Source organism: Pristiophorus japonicus, chromosome 22, assembly GCF_044704955.1.
Source record: "Pristiophorus japonicus isolate sPriJap1 chromosome 22, sPriJap1.hap1, whole genome shotgun sequence".
Classification (NCBI taxonomy): Eukaryota; Metazoa; Chordata; class Chondrichthyes; family Pristiophoridae; genus Pristiophorus; species Pristiophorus japonicus.
The window spans coordinates 18,415,746-18,438,469 of record NC_091998.1 but is presented as its reverse complement, the minus strand read 5'-3'; the positions used below and the strand labels follow the sequence as shown (position 1 = coordinate 18,438,469).

General features: G+C 40.8%; 2 protein-coding genes across 8 annotated transcripts in view; one reads left to right on the top strand and one right to left on the bottom strand.

Annotated features, from left to right (window-relative positions):
• LOC139234881 (erlin-1-like) overlaps nucleotides 1-22,724 on the top strand; it is an 843,171-nt gene that overhangs the window by 257,297 nt on the left and 563,150 nt on the right. The window lies entirely within an intron of this gene.
• The window catches only part of LOC139234878 (adenosine kinase-like), a 274,129-nt gene that overhangs the window by 93,892 nt on the left and 157,513 nt on the right, over nucleotides 1-22,724 (bottom strand). For 5 of the 7 annotated variants that reach the window (XM_070865697.1, XM_070865696.1, XM_070865692.1 and 2 more), the window contains 2 exons: nucleotides 17,349-17,554; nucleotides 7,532-7,640 (listed from right to left, as the gene is read on the bottom strand). In XM_070865697.1, the coding sequence (XP_070721798.1) occupies nucleotides 7,532-7,640; nucleotides 17,349-17,554 (315 nt within the window). The remainder of the gene's footprint in view (nucleotides 1-7,531; nucleotides 7,641-17,348; nucleotides 17,555-22,724) is intronic. The other 2 variants (XM_070865693.1, XM_070865699.1) reach the window with 1 other exon arrangement.

Here is a 22,724-nt window from a genome sequence, read left to right as displayed (position 1 = left end):
ATATGGCAAAACATTAACAATTCTGGAGGTAACAATATTTATCCCAGCACAATCGCGAATCCAAAATGTATATCTTCACACGATTTCATACTAGACAGAAAATAAATAATTCCAGGAGCATTAAAATGGTTGTTGTAGTGTGCATGACAAGTTTCAGCTGAAGAGGAAAATGATCTACATTAATGCTTTATTAGCACACTCAAATGTTTTTTATCTTCCAATATATTAAGTCCCCTTCATCCCAAATTGTGTTAAAACAGAAGCAGCAAATAACCCGATTATCTGTGTGCCTAGATGGTTACAGACTGAAGTACATTAAATAAGGGTTGCCAATGTATGTACAACATTCTGATTTTTTGATATATATTTGACAGTTTTGAAATGCCAATCTTTTTTCTCTCTTGACACCAGGATCGATTAAGGTTGTCCAAAACACAGCAGTGAGCATTAACAGGCTCCAGGCAGTGGAAAACATTAACACTGTGGTCTTCTAGCTGAAAGAAACTGCAACATTATTTTCAATGGACTCACTAACTGTATAATCAATTGTCACACTTAACACCAGCTGCTCTATTCTCAATGATCAAGTAGGTCTGCTGCAGTGAAGGAACACAAGAGCACACAATCAAATAGACCAGCTTCAGAACTATAACCACTCACACTTTGTATTTGCCAGATGTGTCAGAGACTCTATCTTTAGATCATGCTAAGATACATTCATGACACTTGAGGTTATATATAATTCTCCATGACTGCACTTTACATTATTGTGCCATAGTAGCTTCACACAGCCTGACATCATTTGACAGTACCATGCAAAAACAGGACTTGAAGCAGATGTTACCAAGATACACAATGATAAGATAATTAGCAGAAGATGCCTGGAAAGGAGAGCACAGGACGGCAAGCTTCCACGGTATTTTCATGTCAAAATTATTGCCATGGAGAAGCAAATAACTGAAAAATAGCAGGTTAAGTGTTGTCTATTTCTTTCAATCGAAATTCAGCTTTTTTTTCTAAATTCTTGGCATTAACTGATGAGATAGCTAGTTTCAGCAATGAACAAATGCCTGCATTCCCAAGTGATCATTCAGTTGCTTTGACAGTTTAGGGTTAGTGAATGTTGGCATAATTTCCATCTCCCAGTTTGACTGGGTTGCTCCAATGAGCCTCTGGAACTTTTAAAGCAGAACAAGGACTGGTTTAAAGCTAGCCAGATCTAAAACAAATGGAGGCAGTGAAATAGATCGTTGATCTAAAGGAAAATAAAAGTTCAAATATATAAACTGAATAGGCATGTGAAGCACGAACATTTTTGCCTATCATCCTCCATAAGCTTCACTGCTAACTCATCTAATTTCTTCACATCACTGGCGCAATCAATCTTAAGGGCATATTCAAGATTTCACGCAATGGTAACTTTGATTAAAACCCTTTCAATTACTTAGTAACTAAAATATTTTTCTTCCAACTGACTAGAAATCTCAGTTTGTGGTAAGAGGAAAGGATGCAGGATTCCTTCCTTTTCACTTTTCTGATTTTTGAGAGGTAGGGAGGAGCATGGAGGAATTTGAAAATAAGGATGAGAATTTTGAAATCGAGGCGTTGCTTAACTGGAACCATTCCCTAGCTATAAGTTTACTCTTGGTGACTGGCAAATTGCAACCAACCAGTAAGAAATATACAAGAATGGCCAATGATTTTCTCCCCCTCCCTCCACTTGGCACCTCACCAAGAACACGGACAAGACTGTCAGATAGCTGTATGGGGAAATTTCTGCCACCCTGCACAAGAATTTTTTCATTTATAATCGACTGGTTTGAGAAGTCAGAATTCTAGTTTATTGCACATACTTAAGGTGATCCAAAACTCGGCTGCCCGTGCCTTAACTCGCAGCAAGTCCCGCCCACCCATCACTCATGCTCGTTTCCGGTTAAGCAACGTCTCGATTTCAAAATTCTCATCCTTATTTTCAAATCCCTCCATGCTCCTGCCTACCTCTGTAATCTCCTCCAGCCCCACAATCCCCCCCCGCCCCCCCCGGGATTTCTGCCGCCTCTAATTATGTCCTCTTGAGCATCCCTGATTATAATCGCTCAATCATTGGTGGCCGTGCCTTCTGTCGCCTCGGCCCCAAGCTCTGGAACTCCCTGCCTAAACCTCTCCCCCTCTCTACCACTCTTTCCTCCTTCAAGACGCTCCTAAAACCTACCTCTTTGACCAAGCTTTTGGTCACCTGTGCTAATTTCGACTTATACAGCTCGGAATCAAATAGTTTTATCTCATAATACTCCTGTGAAGTGCCTTGGGACATTTCACTACATAAAGAAGCTAGATAAATACAAGTTGTTGTTGTGGTTATTCTTGTGGCAAGCTAGAGTCAAAGAGTGGGAGAGTGCTTCAGCAGCGAGAACAAGGAGATTCAAAAGTAGATTATATATGATTCTGATCATCTAACTGTTTGAAGTACATGTAATAAGTCTCATAACAATCATGGAAGAAGAGAATTGACATGCTATTATAAAAAATTGTTCCCAGTACTCAAACAATGGTCTCATATACACGCGCACGTGCTAGAATTCATCCAACAGCTTCTGACCAAATTATTGAGTAAATACAATATCTGCTGCTTTCCCACAACATAGGCAGTTCTTTTTCAAATAAAACCATCCTAAATGAGGGGCAGAAGTGATGGATCTGTATGTGTGAAGGGCATTTTTCAAAAAACAGACATTAACATAACAGGTTGCCCATTACCCTTCCGGTCTTCCACACATTTGTATGCAATTAATGGTCTGCCAAAGATGCACCCGGGGCATATTGGCCATTAAGAATATTAATAGAACAGATATCGTCCTTTCTAAGCAGTTCAGTCAAGATAATTGTGGGCAAGATTCCTCATCAAGAACAACTTATTCTTACCCCTTCGATGCTATGTGAAGACAATAATGGTTAGCATGCTCACTGATACAAATGGGTTTATAATTGGGCAGCAATATTTCTTGAAAAGATGAATTACTTTCCTGAAAATAAGTCGATAAAAGCCCCAAAGAGCTTTAAGCACGATAAAAGGTTTTAGGTAACTGAGATGGTTGAGTGCATCCTACTCTGACCAGATGCTCTGAGGTATGTAGTGACTTGAATGGGTTTCCTAACTGTCCATGCATGTACTTGAGAGTACAGTGACAGAAAATTGATCAATGTCAATTTGAAGAACAGCACAGAGAAGAGTCAGACAGGTGACTGTATAATTCTTGACAAAACATGACCTTCTGGTCAAGGAAGACCAAAAAGATGGCAGCTAAACAGTTAGTAGGTTACATTCAGCCACAGAGAGATGTAGGTGAATACTGCAAATACTATGACAGGCAGTTAAATTAATATTAACTGCTGACAAGTTGAACAGCATGGTTAATTTTTCACTGGAAAATTAAGTCAGACAATCCATTCAGGAAATTCTGCCTTGTGTGGCAGTATATAGACAGATTTTCAAAATTGATCTCTGAACAGTCAAATGTTACTGGTTACTAGTTGTTCAAGGCTATCTAGAAAACCAATGCTATCAGCAGGAGAGGGAGGGGGACTTCCTGGCAAACATATTTTACTCAGGCTACTTGTCTGAATAAAGTAGTATTGGGATGTACTGCCTGAAGCAAACAGGATGAGCTTCACTGAACTCATGGTTATTCTCACGAGAGACATTAACAAAGTCCCGAGAGGTTGTCAAGAAATGAGGATAATATCCTGAAAAACACAGAGACAATTGTCCTTGCACTGCAGAATTTCAAAAAGAGCATCTTTGATCCATCATGATGTAAACCCAAAAGACAGGCAGCCCAGATGATCTGGAACACATACTTCCCAGCAGCCAACTCAACAAGTGAGCAAGATTTGCATGGGAAGTGGAGCAACCTCATTGACAATAAGCTGATTCACTTTCTGTTTCTCCTGATGTCACTCTTTCAGTACAAGAGCACTGTAGCAATTGGTAGAGTATTTCAGAACTGACCTCAGCAACAAGAATGGGCTGAAAACTACAGGATCTTGCGCACAGAGGTGACGTCGCTAGAAGTCACTGAATATCAAACCTCATGAACAAGGCTAGACCTGAGAAACAGTGTTCAATATTGGCAAAAACTGAAACAATTGAAAACCTATTCTGCCTAATGATAACTCAGACAAGGAAACTAGCAAGATGTCCAACAAACCCTCCTTTTTTATTGTGATGCAGACCCATTACAATCCTCTGATGGACAGTCACTTCCAAAGCTCAAAAGTCAATTGACCCGTATTGACAATTCACCATCACCATGGGAATCTGTCAATAACCCATCCGTGATCACTTTCTCTTCTTTATCTACATGCTGCTCTTCAGCAAGATCATCCAGAAACATGGCCAGCAACTCTACCTCTCCATCACCTGCCTTGACCCTGTCCACTGCTTCTGTGTGCTTCTCCACTGTCCAATCTTGAATGAGCCACAATTTCCTCATTAAAACATTGGGAAGACCAATGACATCATATTGGGGCAGCCACAAAATCCGTACCCTTGCCACCAAGTCAATCCCGAAACACAATCTCAGAAAGATTCAGCCTGGTCTCAACATCGACATCCTATTCAACCCTGATCTAAAATTCCAACCCCACATCCTCTCCACCACAAAGAATGCCTACTTCCACTTCAAGTCCAACTGTACTGACCTATGTTGGCTTTCAGCCAGCAATTCAAATTTAAAATGTTCATCCTTGTGTTTAAACCTTCCCTGGCTCGCCTTTCTGTGTGTCTGTAACTTACTCCAGCAGCACAACCCCCTCCCCCAGCTCCATTTCTTTGACTTTAGCCTCTCAGACAGCGTCTCATCCCTATCATTGGCAGCCACCACTTCAGCTCCAGAGTGCAACTTGTTGCTGTTCACAATGGGGGTACTTGTGCATGAAACACAAAAGGATAGTATGCAGGTACAGCAAGTGATCAGGAAGGCCAATGGTATCTTGGCCTTTATTGCAAAAGGGATGGAGTATAAAAGTAAGGAAGTCTTGCTACAGCTATATAAGGTATTGGTGAGACCACACCTGGAATACTGCGTGCAGTTTTGGTTTCCAAATTTACAAAATGATATACTTGCTTTGGAGACAGTTCAGAGAGGGTTCACCAGGTTGATTCCAGGGATGAGGGGGTTGACTTATGACGAAAGGTTGAGTAGGTTGGGCCTCTACTCATTGGAATACAGAAGAATGAGGGGTGATCTTATCGAAACGTATAAGATTATGAGGGGGCTTGACAAGGTGGATGCAGGGAGGATGTTTCCACTGATAGGGGAGACTAGAACTAGAGGGCATGATCTTAGAATAAGGGGCCACCCGTTTAAAACATAGATGAGGAGAAATTTCTTCTCTCAGAGGGTTGTAAATCTGTGGAATTTGCTGCCTCAGAGAGCTGTGGAAGCTGGGACATTGAATAAATTTAAGACAGAAATAGACAGTTTGTTAAACGATAAGGGATTATGGGGAACGGGCAGAGAAGTGGGGCGGAGTCCATGATCAGATCAGCCATGATCTTATTGAATGGCGCAGCAGGATCGAGGAGCCGCATGGCCTACTCCTGCTCCTATTTCTTCTGTTCTTATAAGCCACCTTTAACTGCCTTCTAAAACAAAATTCCTGGATAAATTTTGTTTATGCACTTTCCATGTGTTGATGGGCAAGCAGCCAGTGTCTCGATTTGCAAAAAATATCTGGCTGATGTGCAGTAATTATGAAACCAACTACCATTGTTATACCTACAGTCCCAAATAGGTAAATAACATTTTTCAGCTGTTCATGTATTTCCCTCCATAACAGTCACCATATTCCAAAAGTATTTCATTGCACAAAATATTTTGAGGCCTTTTATCATGAAATTATGCTATATAAATGCAAGCATTTTTTAGTTGCATTTCCAAATGGCACACAAGAGAACTTTCCATGGAAAATAAACACACGTAAAAGAAACGTTCATTTCATTAAAAGGCACACGGCAATCATGGAGCTTTACATAACTAGCTTTAATGTGCCTAAGTGTGAAAGCAGAATTGTAACACATTAATTTTTATAGTATATTTTGGAAGAGTTTCCTAAGATGCAATTATACAAGGTTTTTGGATCTGTTCAGATTGCAATTATTGTGAAAAATATAACTAAAGCTGATTAGCATGTTTGCTAGCCTATTTGATTCTCCAAATAGCATAGTATGTCTTGGATACAAATGGGGGAACGGTTCACAAGCTTCAGGATGATACAAAGATTTGTGCAAGTGTTAGGATTGTGGATATGAATATACAGCTGCAAGTGGATCCTGATGCGATGGACAATGGATGTTTCGCAAATGGTATTTATCTTAGATAAATGTAGTGTCACGCAAGTGGGCAGCACCAAGTGTACTTACACCCTACAGTGTACAGAACTGAAGTCTGTTGAGAAAGAAAGATCTGAGTGTTACAGGACATAATTCTCTTAAGGTTAACAAACAATGGCATGGTGACAGCCAAAGCAAATAGGGTATTAGGTTGCATTGCAAGGATAATTTAATATATAACAAAACACACCATTTTTTCCTTGTGCAAGGCTTTGGTTCGCCCCCACTTAAAATACTATGTCCATTTCTGGTTCCCTCTCATGGTGGGCGATATAGAGGCTTTGGAAAAGGTATAAAAAGGGCAACAAAACAAGAATGATAGCAATTTTAAGAGACCTTACTTACCCAGATAGGCTGTGTCTTTTTACTCTCGCGATGCATAGACTCTGTGGCGATTTGATAGAGGTATTTAACGTAATGAAGGGACAAGATGGTGTTCACATTGACAGATCAAATCAATTAAATAGGCTAAAGAGGTCTGGGGTCATGCATATAAGTTACGCCAGGGCAGAACGAAGTTAGATGTGACTGGAGGTTCTTCGACTGATGGAACAAGTTGCCGGTTTATGCGGTGTGTGCTAATTTGCTGCATAACTTCAAGAGAGAGCTGGAGCAGTTCCAAGTTGTGGCAGATATCACAGCACACAAAAGGTAAGTGGAATCCCAAGTAATATAAATCATGGTCAATATGATCTTCTGGACTAGATTTGATCGCATGAGAGTCGGAGAGGAGAGTTTGTCCTGCTTGGCTTTTAAAATCTGTTTTTTTGCCTCTACCAGGGGATTACATGGCTGGTGGATGTTGTGAAATATGATGCTTAAGAGGCATCACGACTGTGTGGGCAGGCTCGACGGACCAGTCGGTCTTTTCTTGTCTATCATTTTGTACATTCATATGCAACTACTAAGGTATTAAGAAACCTTAGATAAACAGCTATGTTCCTTATTTAGCTGTTGTAATCACTGACTGAAGTTGTGGAGCACTTGTACTTTCCAGTGCTTGTTGTTAGTTAACAGTGAAATCCAGATACATGGGATAAAAATAGGTCAAGTGAAGTGTGCCATTTTAATTAAAGAATGTCCATCTTTTGAGATAGAAATTTCTGATGACAATTGATGCATGAAAAACATACTTACTGCAATATAATACACTTTGGCCTTTTCCACCAACTGCCAATTTTCCTTCTGGTCCAAATGCTTTTCCTTTTTGTAACAATTTGCAGCTGCTAGGTTAGCGACAAGAGACCTAAAATAGCCAAGTGGAGTTAGTTAGCTAATTGCTTGTCATATCTTAAATAGAACCAAATCAGGAAACCAACAACTTTTCAAAACATGTTATCCCTTCTACAAAACATGGGCTTGCAATATCCAGTAACATAAGCAGCATTTTATTTAACAGACATGCAATAGTACTGTTTACTGACTTGCAGTGATCTTTAATTCAGCCCCAAGATGTAAGTAACAGCTTATAAAGCCATTTGGACTGATGTAATGAGGATACTCAGTGGCAGAATGGTTCCTCCAAAAGTGCATGGAATTCCCACAGAAAAGGAGGAAACCAATATGGCACCATGGATTAATTCATAGGGCACTTGGGATATCTTCCAATTTTCATATGGACCGTCTGACTCTGAGGATACTAGTTTTGTTATACGTGGAAATGTTCTCATGGATATTGAGCAATTGGCTGTGATCTAGAAATAATGTACCTGATTCATTAAGTATCTTCAGTAAATTTTAAATTTACTCCCTCCTTCCTGAGTGTAATAACTCAGGCTATGAAATGGTTCCAGTGATACAAGCAGTCTCTAGTACTTTGTACAGTGCCAAGCCAATGAGTGACACCAGATTATGTTGATTATGTGGAGCAACAGCACTTTCCCATGTATATGCACTTTCTACCATGGTCGCAGACAGTGATTGGGACCAGGAATCTTGATTGATTTTGCCCGTAATACTCCCAGGACAATAAAGCCAATTGCTGCTGCTCTGGCTGCGATCAGCTAACTCAGCACAGACCCGGGATGGAATCTGGAGTCTTTATCATCAGGATGACACTGTGTACACCCGATTGTGCGTTTAGTCACTGAACCATCAGAGAAGCTTCAAATAATTCTTTTCATTTTGCTAATGAGTTCAACAATTTTCCCAAATGTTCGTTTTTCTCAGAATCCACACTTACTACTGTGCAAGTGTTATGGATTAATTGCAAGCTTTCTTAAAAAGCATTTTGTTAAGATGCTAAGAATGCTGAAACCTAATTATATGTAGCACGCAGTAATTTTACAAACATTTGTTAAAAATCTTCAATATTTACCTCAGAAAAGGTAACTTACAGATAGCTTAAATACTTTCTGGTACTTACAAATCGATTTAATGTGGTACTCCAATTACTCAACAAAAAGAACACTGACCAGCAGAGTTAGGTCAACATTTTAAGCTGTGTTTACAGACAAAACTATTTCCACTACAATGTGGGAGGAAAAAAAAAGATAAGATTAACATTGTAATCCTTTAATTTGCCACTGTGTGTTAGTTACTTTCTCTTGCATTGTACTCTTAATAGGAAGAAAAGCCAGGAAGATGGCAACTGGCAAATTTCTTATTCTTGCTATCTCTCAAAGGAAACACCTATCCAGCCACCCTCTCTCCACCCCCCACTTCCCCTCCTCCCCTCCCCCCCACCGCCCCCCCGGCCCACCCCCTCCGCCAACTACCCCTTTGAGCTTCTACACAATAAATCATCACTACTCCAAGGTATTTTCAGCCCCCTGAATGGGTTGATTACGAGAGGGCACAGATTTAAGATGATTGGCAAAATAACGAGCGGGAACATGAGGAAAAGTTTTTTTACACAATGAGTGGGTAGGATTTGGAATGCATTGCCCGATATGGTGGTGGAAGCAAATTCAATAGTAGCTTTCAAAAGGGAATTGGATAAATACTTGAGAGAAAGTGGCCCTCTTCTGTGCTGTATTTTTCTATTACTCTATGTACGGGGAATTGAGGCATAACCATCAGAGTGAGGAATTGGAAAATGTTTGAAAGTGGGTTATTCCAAAGGTCATTACTGGGTCCACTTTTGATCTCTAATTTAGGAGTTCAGACAGGTTAGGGGAATGGGCAGACAGAGAAGCTAAGATGAGATTTTTTTTTTTGCAAATGTTTTTAAAACAATGAGTGGATTTGATTTGAGTGTACAGGAAAGGACTATTTCCTCTGGTTGAAAAGTCAATGATATAGGGGTTATCAATTTAAAAAGGTTACTATCAGAGTACAGAGAGGAGTTCAGAGAAATTTCTTTACAGTGTAGATTTTTGGACCATGGAATGTTATGTCACGGGGAGTGGTTGAGGCAAAGGAGTGGAGGGGAGGATGAACAGCCAGTTATCGTGGTGCATATAGGTACCAACGATATAGGTAAAAAAAACGGGTGAGGTCCTACAAGCTGAATTTAGGGAGCTAAATTAAAAAGTAGGTCCTCAAAGGTAGTAATCTCAGGATTGCTACCAGTGCCATGTGCTAGTCAGAGTAGGAATTGCAGGATAGCTAAGATGAATACGTGGTTTGAGGAATGGTGCAAGAGGAAGGGATTCAAATTCTTGCGACAATGGAACCGGTTCTGGGGGAGGTGGGACCAGTACAAACTGGACAGTCTGCACCTGGGCAGGACCGGAATCAATGTTCTAGGGGGAGTGTTTACTATTGCTGTTGGGGAGGGGTTAAACTAATAAGGCAGGGGGATGGGAACCTATGCAGGGAGACAGAGGGAAGTAGAATGGGGGCAGAAGCAGAAGATAGAAAGGGGAAAAGTAAAAGTGGAGGGCAGAGAAACCCAAGGCAAAACTCAAAAAGGGCCACACTACAGCAAAATTCGAAAGGGGCAAAGTGTGTTAAAAAGACAAGCCTCTGTGACTCAATGCGAGGAGTATTCGTAATAAGGTGGATGAATTAACTGCGCAGGCAGCTATTAACGAATATGATATAATTGGCATTATGGAGACATGGCTCCAGGGTGACCAAGGCTGGGAACTCAACATCCAGGGGTATTCAACATTCAGGAAGGATAGACAGAAAGGAAAAGGAGGGAGGGGGTAGCGTTGCTGGTTAAAGAGGAAATTAACGCAATAGTAAGGAAGGACATTGGTTTGGATGATGTGGAATCTGCATGGGTAGAGCTGCAGAATACCAAAGGGCAGAAAAGGCTAGTGGGAATTGTGTACAGACTACCAAACAGTAGTAGTGAGGTTGGGGACAACATCAAACAAGAAATTAGGGATGCATGCAATAAGGGGACAGCAGTTATCATGGGTGACTTTAATCTACATATTGATTGGGCTAACCAAACTGGTAGCAGTACGGTGGAGGAGGATTTCCTGGAGTGTATTTGGGATGGTTTTCTAGACCAATGTCGAGGAACCAACTAGAGGGCTGGCCATCCTCGACTGGGTGATGTGTAATGAGAAAGGACTAATTAGCAATCTTGTCGTGCGAGGCCCCTTGGGGAAGAGTGACCCTAATATGGTAGAATTCTTTATTAAGATGTAGAGTGACACAGTTAATTCAGAGACTAGGGTCTTGAACTGAGGGAAAGGTGACTTCGATGGTAAGAGACGTGAATTGGCTAGAATAGACTGGTGAAGATACTTAAAGGGTTGACAGTGGATAGGCAATGACAATCATTTAAAGATCACATGGACGAACTTCAACAATTGTACATCCCTGTCTGGAGTAAAAATAAAACGCGGAAGGTGTCTCAACCGTGGCTAACAAGGGAAATTAAGAATAGTGTTAAATCCAAGGATGAGGCATATAAATTGGCCAAAAAAAGCAGCTAACCTGAGGACCGGGAGAAATTTAGAATTCAGCAGAAGAGGACAAAGAGTTTAATTAGGAGGGGAAAGTAAGAGTATGAGAGGAAGCTTGCTGGGAACATAAAAACTGACTGCAAAAGCTTCTATAGATATGTGCAGAGAAAAAGATTAGTGAAGACAAACGTCGGTCCCTTGCAGTCAAAATCAGGTGAATTTATAATGGGGAACAAAGAAATGGCAGACCAATTGAACAAATGCTTTGGTTCTGACTTCACGAAGGAAGAAACAAATAACCTTTCGGAAATACTAGGGGACCTAGGGTCTAGCGAGAAGGAGGAGCTGAAGGAAATCCTTATTAGTCAGGAAATTGTGTTAGGGAAATTGATGGGATTGAAGGCCGATAAATCCCCAGGGCCCAATAGTCTGCATCCCAGGGTACTTAAGGAAGTGGTCCTAGAAATAGTGGATGCATTGGTGATCATTTTCCAGCAGTCTATCGACTCTGGATCAGTTCCTATGGACTGGAGGGTAGTTAATGTAACACCACTTTTTAAGAAAGGAGGGAGAAAGAAAACGGGTAATTATAGACCGGTTAGCCTGACATCAGCTGTGGGGAAAATGTTGGAATCAATTATTAAAGATGAAATAGCAGCGCATTTGGAAAGCAGTAACAGGATCGGTCCAAGTCAGCATAGATTTATGAAAGGGAAATCATGCATGACAAATCTTCCAGAATTTTTTGACGATGTAACTAGTAGAGTGGACAGGGGAGAACCAGTGGATGTGATTTATTTGGACTTTCAAAAGGCTTTTGACAAGGTCCCATACAAGAGATTGGTGTGAAAAATTAAAGCACATATGTATTGGGGGTAATGTATTGACGTGGATAGAGAACTGGTTGGCAGGCAGGAAGCAGAAAGTCGGGATAAACAGGTCCTTTTCAGAATGGCAGGCAGTGACTAGTGGGGTGCCGCAGGGCTCAGTGCTGGGACCCCAGCTATTTACAATATACATCAATGATTTAGATGAAGGAATTGAGTGTAATATCTCCAAGTTTGCAGACGACTCTAAGCTGGGTGGCGGTGTGAGCTGTGAGGAGGATGCCAAGAGGCTGCTGGTTGTCATGGTACATCAGTTATTGAAAGTTGGCATGTAGGTACAGCAGGCGGTGAAGGCGGCAAATGGCATGTTGGCCTTCATAGCTAGGGGATTTGAGTATAAGAGCAGATCTTACTGCAGTTGTACAGGGCCTTGGTGAGGCCTCACCTGGAATATTGTGTTCAGTTTTGGTCTCCTAATCTGAGGAAGGATGTACTTGCTATTGAGGGAGTGCAGCAAAGGTTCACCAGACTGATTCCCGGGATGGCAGGACTGACATATGAGGAGAGACTGGATCGACTGGGCCTGTATTCATTGGAGTTTAGAAGGATGAGAGGGGATCTCATAGAAACATATAAAATTCTGACGGGACTGGACAGGTTAGATGCGAGAAGAATGTTCCCGATGTTGGTGAAGTCCAGAACCAGGGGACATAGTCTAAGGATAAGGGGTAAGCCATTTAGGACCGAGATCTTTAATTAAGAGTTGTTAACCTGTGGAATTCTCTACTGCAGAAAGTTGTTGATGCCAGTTCGTTGTATATATTCAAGAGGGAGTTAGATATGTCTTACGGCTAAAGCAATCAAGGGGTATGGAGAGAAAGCAGAAAAGGGGTACTGAGGTGGTGATCAGCCATGATCTTATTGAATGGTGCTGCAGGCTCGATGGGCCGAATGGCTTACTCCTGCACCTGTTTTCTACATTTCTATGTTTCAAAGATCACTGTATCTGTTAAAGAGAAAATTGGATAAATATATGAAGCAGAGTAAAGAGACAGACAGGGCTATGAGGAGATAGAGGGCCAGAATTAGTTTTGGATTGCTCGAACAAAGAGTCAGAACAAACACAATGGCCTGAATTGCCTCCTTGTGTGCAGGGCTACGAGGAAAGGGTGGGTGAGTGGGACTAATTGAACTGCTCTTGCAGAGGGCTGTAATGGAGTTGATGGGCCGAATGGCCTCCTTCTGTGCTGTAACCATTCTCTGATTCCATACAATCAGAGATTAGCAATGGGAAGTATATAACCAAGAGATAGCAAGGTATCAATCAAGTACATTTCAGCAAGGATTGATCAGATTGTATCGAAAGACTGGAGTTCTTTAATTGAGGAAGGTTATTAAATCAAATTTGAAAGAAAAAAAATCCTTTTCATGGCAGATAATGAAAATGAAAGCTAGCACAAATAGAAAAGAAAGTTCTGACTATTATGCCAAGAACTGCAGGGTGAGAAATGTAACTTCCCATTCAGAAAAAAGGGCATGGATAAGCGAGGAAATGATAGCACAATGAGTCTTCTACTACAGTCTGCAACAAGGGATAAAGTTACAAGCCATGCAGAGAAACACAAGCTAATCGATGAAGTCAGCACGGATTTCTAAAGTGCTGGCTGTACTTGACTAATCATAGAATTCTTTGAAGAAATAACAGATAACAGATGAAGGAAATGTTGTGGATGTGGTTTATATGGATTTAATAACATTCCACACAAGAGACTTCCAGCAAAGACAATCAATTAATTAAAGGGAATATGCCCACAAGTACAGAGAAGTAGTTGGTAGGTAGAAAGCAAAGTGTAACGGGGAGTTTCTCAGACTGGAAATATGTTGCGTGTGTTGTTTCAGGGTCTGTGTTGGGGCTGCTGTTATTACTACATACTTAAGGATCTGGACTTAGAAATTGCTGGAACAATATCAAAATTTGCTGATGACACCTAATTAGGAAGTAAAGCAAACTGTGATGAGGTTATGAAAGACTGCAGGAGGACAAAATAAACTTAACAGAATGGACAGAAAGATGGCAGATGCATTTTAACGTAGAGAAAGTGATACATTTTGGAAGCAAAAATAGGGAAAAGATCTAAGATTTGAAATGGAGTAGAGGAGCAGAAAGACGTGTGGACACATGAGTAATTAAAGGATGCAGAAGTAGATAAGGCTATGAAAAGTCAACCGCAATCCTTGATACTGTGTCTGGAAGCACACAAAAGCAAGGACGCAGATGGAGTATTGTGCATGGCTTTAAACATCCTATTTTAGGAAGGATATAAAAGCAATGGAAAAATTGCAGCATGGATCAACTAGGATGTTACCAGAAATGAGAGATATAAAGACAGACTTCAGCAGCTTGGGCTTTTTTCCCCCTAGAGCAGAGAAGGCTGAGGTGTGACATTATAAATCAAGGTTTTCAAGAGTAACGATTGGATTAATAGTAATAGATTGCTTTCTTTGGTCAGTGTAATAGTGTGATAGGAAGCAATGGGCACACAAAAGATGGAAGAGGAAGTTAGAAAAAACTTATTTGCACAGGTAATTAGAATGCATCATTTTATGACACAAACCATTGTTGAAGCAGAACCATAAATATTTAAAAAAGAGAGAATTTGATAGTTGCTAAGAGGAATGTTAAAGGATATAGGGAGCAAGTAGGAGGGTGGAATTAAGACTGGGTGAGGAAAAAAAACCACTGGCATAGACTATCAGTTTGTTTGGCTTGTTTCTGTGTCATACGATTAAAAAAATGATTAAGAAAGGGAAGATAGTCTATGAAAGTAAACAAGCGCAAAATATAAAAACAAATAACAAGAGTTTATATAGGCATATAAAAAGGAAAAAAATGGCTAAAGTAAATGTTGGTCCCTGAGAGGACGAGACCAGGGAATTAATAATGGGGAACATGAAGATGGCAGAAACTCTGAACAAATATTTTGTATCAGTCTTTACGCTAAAGGACACTAACAATATTCTGACAGTGGATAGTCAAGGGGCTATAGTGGGGTAGGAACTTAACACAATCACAATCGCGAAGGAGGTGGTACTCAGTAAGATAATGGGACGAAAGACAGATAAATCCCCTGGACCTGATGGCTTGCATCCTAGGGTCTTAAGAAAAGTAGTGGCAGGGATTGTGGATGCATTGGTTGTAATTTACCAAAATTCCCTGGATTCTGGGGAGGTCCCAGCAGATTGGAAAACTGCAAAGGTAACACCCCTATTTAAAAAAGGAGGGAGACCAAAAGCATGAAACTAGAGACCTGTTAGCCTAACATGTGTGGTTGGGAAAATGTTGGAGTCCATTATTAAAGAAGCAGTAGTAGCAGGACATTTGGAAAAGCAAAATTCAGTCAGGCAGAGTCAGCATGGATTTGTGAAGGGGAAGTCATGTTTGACAAATGTGCTGGAGTTCTTTGAGGATGTAATGAACAGGGTGGATAAAGGGGAACCACTGGATGTGGTGTATTTGGACTTCCAGAAGGCATTTTGACAAGGTGCCACATAAAAGGTTACTGCACAAGATAAAAGTTCACAGGGTTGGGGGTAATATATTAGCATGGATAGAGAACAGAGAGTCAGGATAAATGGTTCATTCTCTGGTTGGCAACTAGTAATTAGTGGGGTGCCACAGGGATCAGTGCTGGGACCCCAACTATTTACAATCTATATTAACGACTTGGAAGAAGGGACTGAGTGTAACGTAGCCAAATTTGCTGACGATACAAAGATGGGAGGAAAAGCAATGTGTGAGGAGGACACAAAAAATCTGCAAAAGGACATAGACAGGCTATGTGAGTGGGCTAAAATTTGGCAGATGGAGTATAATGTTGGAAAGTGTGAAGTCATGCACTTTGGCAGAAAAAAATCAAAGAGCAAAAATTATTTAAACGGAGAAAGATTGCAGAGTGCTGCAGTGCAGCAGGACCTGGGGGTACTTGTGCATGAAACACAAAAGGATAGTGTGCAGGTACAGCAAGTGATCAGGAAGGCCAATGGTATCTTGGCCTTTATTGCAAAGGGGATGGAGTATAAAAGCAAGGAAGTCTTACTACAGCTATATAAAGTATTGGTGAGGCCACACCTGGAATACTGTTGTGCAGTTTTGGTTTCCATATTTACGAAAGGATATACTTGCTTTGGAAGCAGTTCAGAGAAGGTTCACTAGGTTGATTCCGGGGAGGAGGGGGTTGACTTATGAGGAAAGGTCGAGTAGGTTGGGCCTCTACTCATTGGAATTCAGAAGAATGAGAGGTGATCTTATTGAAACGTATAAGATTATGACGGGGCTTGACAAGGTGGATGCAGAGAGGATGTTTCCACCGATGGGGAGACTAGAACTAGAGGGGACGATCTTAGAATAAGGCGCTACCCATTTAAAACAGAGATGAGGAGAAATTTCTTCTGAGGGTTGTAAATCTTGGGAATTCGCTGCCTCAGAGAGCTGTGGAAGCTGGGACATTGAATAAATTTAAAACATAAATAGACAGTTTCTTAAACGATAAGGGGCTATGGGGAGCGGGCGGGGAAGTGGAGTTGAGTCCATGATCAGATCAGCCATGATCTTATTGAATGGTGGCGCAGGCTCGAGGGGCCGTATGGCCTACTCCTGTTCCTATTTCTTATGTTCTTATATTCTATGATGAGTAAAGAGCTTCAAATATTAGCCTTTACTTCGCATTTTCTTTCATAGTCACATTGAAATGAACAAACTACATAGAATAGAATGATGCAGCATAGTAGGAGGAAATTAGGCCCACTGTGCCGGCTCTTTGAAAGAGCTACACTGGAATCAAACTTACATTTATATAGCGCCTTTCATGACTACCAGATGTCTCAAAGCATTTTTCAGCCAATGAAGTACTTGTTTTTAAGAAGTGTCCCTGTTGTAATGTGGGAAACGCGGTAGCCAATTTGTGCACAGCAAACTCCCACAAACAGCAATATGGTAATGACCAGATAATGTTTTTGTTATGTTGATTGAGGGATAAATATTGTCCAGGATACCAGGGATAACTCCCCTGCTCTTCTTCAAAATTGTGCCATGGGATCTTTTATATCCACTTGAGAGCGGAGGGGGCCTCGGTTTAATGTCTCATCTGAAAGACAGTATAGCACTCCCTCAGCAATGCACTGGAGTGTCAGCCTAGATTGCTGTGCTCAAATCCTTGGATTGGGTCTCGAACCCACAACCTTCTGACCCAGAGGCCGAAAGTGCAACCCACTGAGCCATAGCTGGCTCATTATTTACTGAATAAAAACCAGTATTCTAACCTTAAACTATGTTTCCTGAAAGGAGTCGCTGACCTGTTGTCACCGGTGATGCAGGCAGCACAAGTGCCCGTTGGCTGTTCACTTTGCTCATAATAATGAGCATCAACATGGGCTTCTTCAGCTTTCTTCTTCAAGATTTCACCAAATTTATCTCTTCCAATGCACCCAAAGAATGTTGCTACCTTATGAGGCTGCTGAATCATCCACTGCAATTAAAAAAAAAGCAAAATTTGTCTGGAAATTCTGTTTCAAAATACAACAGCTGATTCAAAACGCCGCCTCCTCAAAGTCCATGCCCATCCTTCCTGCAACTCCGATTGTATCTCTCCAATCAGGTTTCCATCCCTTCCACAATACCAATGCGGCCCTAAACAACGTTACAAATTACATCATCGGTGATTGTGACAGTGGTGCATTATTCTTTCACGCCCTCTCTGCAGTTTTAGTGGTTGACCACACCATGCTTTTCCAACATCTTTCTTCCATTGTCCTCATGGTTCCACTCTTACCTATTTAATTCCAGCTGTGGCTTCTCTTTCCAACCCTGCACTAGTGCCTTCGGAGACCCCCAATGTTCTATCCTTGGCACCTTCCTTCCTCTCATCTACATGCTGTCCCTTCACGATATCATCCAAAGATACAAGGTCAGCTTTCACGTGCACGCTGAGGACACCCAGCTCTGCCTCTCCAGAATCCTCTCTCGAACCCTTCACTATCGCTGTTGTTAGACTACTAGCCAATAGTTCGATAGTGGGAAGACAACAGCCATTATTTCCAGCGACCCCCCCCCCACAAAACCTGCACCTTTGCCACAGATTCCATTCCCCTCCCGGCCACCTTCTCAAGTTGAACCAGACTGCTATGAAACCTATTCAACCGAGCTGAGTTTCCGACCCTGCACATTCTCCATCACAAAGACTGCATACTTCCACCTCTGTAGCATCGCCCGCTACCGCCCTTATCTCAGTCCATTTGCCACTTAAACATTCATCCATACCGTTGTCAATTTTAAACTCAACTATTCTAATGCTCTCACATTTTAACCCCTCCATAAACTTTAGCTCATCCAAAACACTGTTGCCCACACTAGATTGCACTCACTCATCACCCCCAGCTTCGCACAGGATCCTGGTCCTGAAACAGCTAAAATTTAAAATTCTTATGCTTGTGTTCAAATTCCATCATAGCCTTGCTCCTCCCTATCTCTGTCACCTCCTCTCAACTTACCCCCACCACCCTGGCCAATTCTCTTCGACTCTAACCTCTTGTGCAACCACCCTCTCTTCGCTCAAACATTGGCACCATTCCTTCAGCCGTCTAGGCATATGCTCTGGAATTCCTTCCCCAATGCCCTTTGCCTTTCACTTCCTCGCCTTCTTTACAATACTCCTTATAACCCACCTCTTCGACCAATCTTTTAAGCAGCCTTCCTAATGTCCCCTTCGTGGTTTGGCATTCATTTTTCCTTAAGTTTGTGAAGTGCCTTTTTTTTCTACATTGTAGGTGATAAAAAACGCAAATAGTTGTTGATGACAGTAAAATGCATTGGCTGACAAAGGGATCAGGGTTAGTAACTGTCCTTTTTGCAAGCAGTGGGCTTGGTCCTTCCTTTACCATGAAAACCAATACATTACTTAAAGTATCTTGGTAACTTTTACACTCACTCCTCCAAAATCCTGATTTTATCAGTGAAGACTATTAAATCCTGAAACTGCTCTAAATCTTTTTTTAAGTTGAACTATTAACAACCTAACAGGCTATATTTTCAATGCTTGATACTTTGAGTTCAGGACCTGTGTGCTTGTTTGAAATGAGTACAGCAAATCTTCCAAACAAGCTGTAATTAAATATGCAAAGAGAACCTACAGCCTGAATCGGTTTTGGAAATCTTTCCCAAGGTTATGTTGACCAATAGAAGTACCTAGCAAAGCAAATGCAGAGATAGAAAAATTATTGGCAACTGTGTGACCTTACTCACAGGTAGTCTTCCTACTGGTGCAGGCTGGCTGCTGGTGTCCTTGCAACAAATGACTGTATGCTGGCTCAGAGCCTGCAGAGCAGTTGTCCACAGTCTTTGCCAAGTAGGTACACTATGACCTGCAGATACAGATCATGGCACTGACAGATGCACAGTACAACTCTGGATCAGCTGATCTCCCTGGCAAGCCTTCTTTTGTCTTGTACCACTTCAATCACAAAATACTGTTCTTGCGTCACTTTAGGAACAACACGCATCATTAATTTTAACTTGGCTTGTCAACCAACACGGAACTCTATAGTTTGTAGTTGGATAGCTTGCAGTGAAAGTTGGTTCTGCAAGAGCCCCCTTTCATTTCACATCTCTTTTTTGCCTTGCCTGTTCTTCCACACTCTTGTAAATTCTACTGTTGGCTTTCTGGCAACTTTACAGACAATATTAAGTTATTTTGTTTCCATATAAGCATTCCCTTTCTGTTTGAATACCAAAAAAACAAAATTAAAAAACAGCAAAGGAAAAAATAAAAATCAGACATGAAAATCTTTGCTCCTTTGCAAACTCCTATTTGCTTACTTCACCAATTGTACCCTGGCTTCAAATCATCATTATCATATCAATATGAAGCTTTTACACTTTGAGACTTCCCAGCCCTTGCACACACATTCCATGCCAGAAGGACCAAGCCCACTGCCGTGAAAATATTTGTTTGCAAGAATCTCACCAAATACTTGAGGATATGCAGTCATTTGGCTTCACTTTAACAATCCCTTCATGTTCTAATACGAAGCAAAAAAATAGGAAAACAAAAACCATCTCGAAAAAGCCCCGGGGGAGAAAACGAATTTAAAAAAAAAAGACCAAAATAAATTCTGAACCTTTAAGAACCCCTTTGAGCATGGAGCTTAGTACCCACTTCACAGATGGGAAATTGCACCCAACACCATTAACATACATTATCATAGTAAAATGAAGCATTTGTACTTTTGAGATTTCCGAGCTGTTGCAGACACAATCCAGTGGTAATAAAGTGTAATTATGGCAGGACAGAGGTAGTCATAAAAGTAGGTCCTCAATTTAAACACATTTTTTGAAAGCCTGGCATTGAATATATTTCAGTTGCCGAAGAGTCTGGGACTCAAATTGTTATTCCATAGTGGGAGGATGAAGTTACTAAAGTGATGTTTCTTTTACATTATAAACTGAGATAAGGCTTCGATCTAACTATTTGAAATATAAGTATTTATCTTTTCAATTGAAAAGAACATGGAGGGATTTGGTACAAATACAGTAACTTATGGAATACCATGGCACAACTTCTTACAGTGTCCCTTGTTTCAGGATGCCCACATAGGTGAGAACCTCAAAAAGACCAAATGTCAGTCTGAGCAATAGTCTCTAAAGCAACTGACTCAATCGCATCAGACTCAATCAATCACGTTGTGTCGCATAGTCAAACATTTTTGTATAAAGTATAAATGAGCTTCTTTTCCCAAATTCTGGTGCATCCTTCCCTCATCACCTAGCCTCTGACAATTTTATTTGCTTCACTGCCTTTTTGAAAGGCCTTGTCACAACTGATAGATTAGTTTTGAAGTGAAGTCACTTGTTACATTGATAAACATAGCAGCCAACTTACAGACAGGATCCCAAAAATGAGATGAGATGAGTTAAATTGTTTTTAGGGGTGTCTGTTGAGAGAGAAATGTTGGCGAAGACACCAGAAGAACACTCCACTCTTTTTCAGAGTGCTTTCTTTTCAGTTCACCTGAAGCACAGGAATAGGCTAACATCTTGTCTGAAAAAGGCCACTTCTGACAATGAAGCACTCCCTTAGTACTGCACTGAAATGTCTGCCAAAATTATGTGCTCAAGTCCTAAAGTGAGATTTGAAGCCACAACCCACCAACTTAACCAAGCCGTGCCTGTTTTTGGAAATTGAACCAGCAACATTTTTCTTGACTGGACAAGGGATCAAGAAAGGAAATGCAATTTACAAGGATAACCAGACAAACCACATCTTTGGAAATCAGATTTATGGACACGTCTGCAACAAAATCCACGTCCATCTGACAGACCTTTTCACAAGACCATCAAGACTAGAGGAGTGACTTTTTTTTAAAAAAGTGATACGTCATTTCTTAACCATAAACGTAGCTGACATTTGACACCAAAGACTTAAACGCATTGCAGATTTTTGGAAAATTTGTTACAAAAGGAGATTTTTTAAGTTGCAAGATAGATTTAGAGCTTTGCACTTTATCATTGAGTTTTGTGTTTATAAATCCATCAACAAAATTAAAATAGATAATACAGACTCTCGCAAAAGATCTTCAATGATTTTTGTTAACCGGAATGATGGAAATCAAAAACACAAACAGATTTTTATTTTTCAAGAAGCTGGGGAAAAGGATAAGCTGTTTACAAATACAACATCTGGATGACATCTACCATCACTGCAATTTCATGCACAGTTGGTAATGGGGCAGATATGTACTCCTTTCCATAAGGGTTGCACATATGGCTGATACTGCTGCTCTAAGAAGTTAATTCCAGATTATGATACACAACTGTTTCAGTTTGCATGGTATCTTGGATAGATCTGTGCTGATGGCTGTCTGCCATCTATGCCTCCTGTTCCATGAGTGCAACATATTATCTATGGATTCATACTAGATCACACACTCAGTACAGGGCACTAAAGTCAGATTCAGTTACACGGCAGTCAATGGCAACTAACTTCCAAATGTACTGCCTAAGTTTTCGAGAATAGATGTGCAAATCTAGAGAGCTCGACTCTTTTTAAGAAAATCATTTATCAGTAAAAATAAAACGGCATATGTATTTATGCACATATTTTTTTGCACATGCGCCATGATTGCACAAACATTTTGAGATTATATATTTCGTAAGTGGTATAATGATGAATTAAACTAACCAGTATTATAGCATTATTACTGGAAATATAACTTCATGAACTTCTCTGATGTTGTACAAATACAACTGTTGTCCCAAGAGCAATGATTACATAGAATATACAGCATAGAAATAGACCAATCGACCCAACTGGTCTGTAGCTTTAGAATCTGTTTTGTTACTTGTGGTGCTCAGGTATATAAATGACTTTGCCAGACATTGTGAATGCATTCATAGACAAACACTCCTTTAATTCAGCAACCTTTCCGTGCAAGAGCGACTTTATTTAGCTGCTTGATCTTTCGTTCCTATAGCCCAAGTTTCCCACAACAGCTGTATTGTATATGCAGGCACCTTGTTAATGACTCCGCGGGGCAGGGGTATGGTACTTAAGCTGTGAAGACTGTAGTCCTTTATTGCAGCTCCTCGAGAGAGGACACTAAGAGGTGAGCTCCCTTTTATATTGGGTTACCTGCAGTGTACAG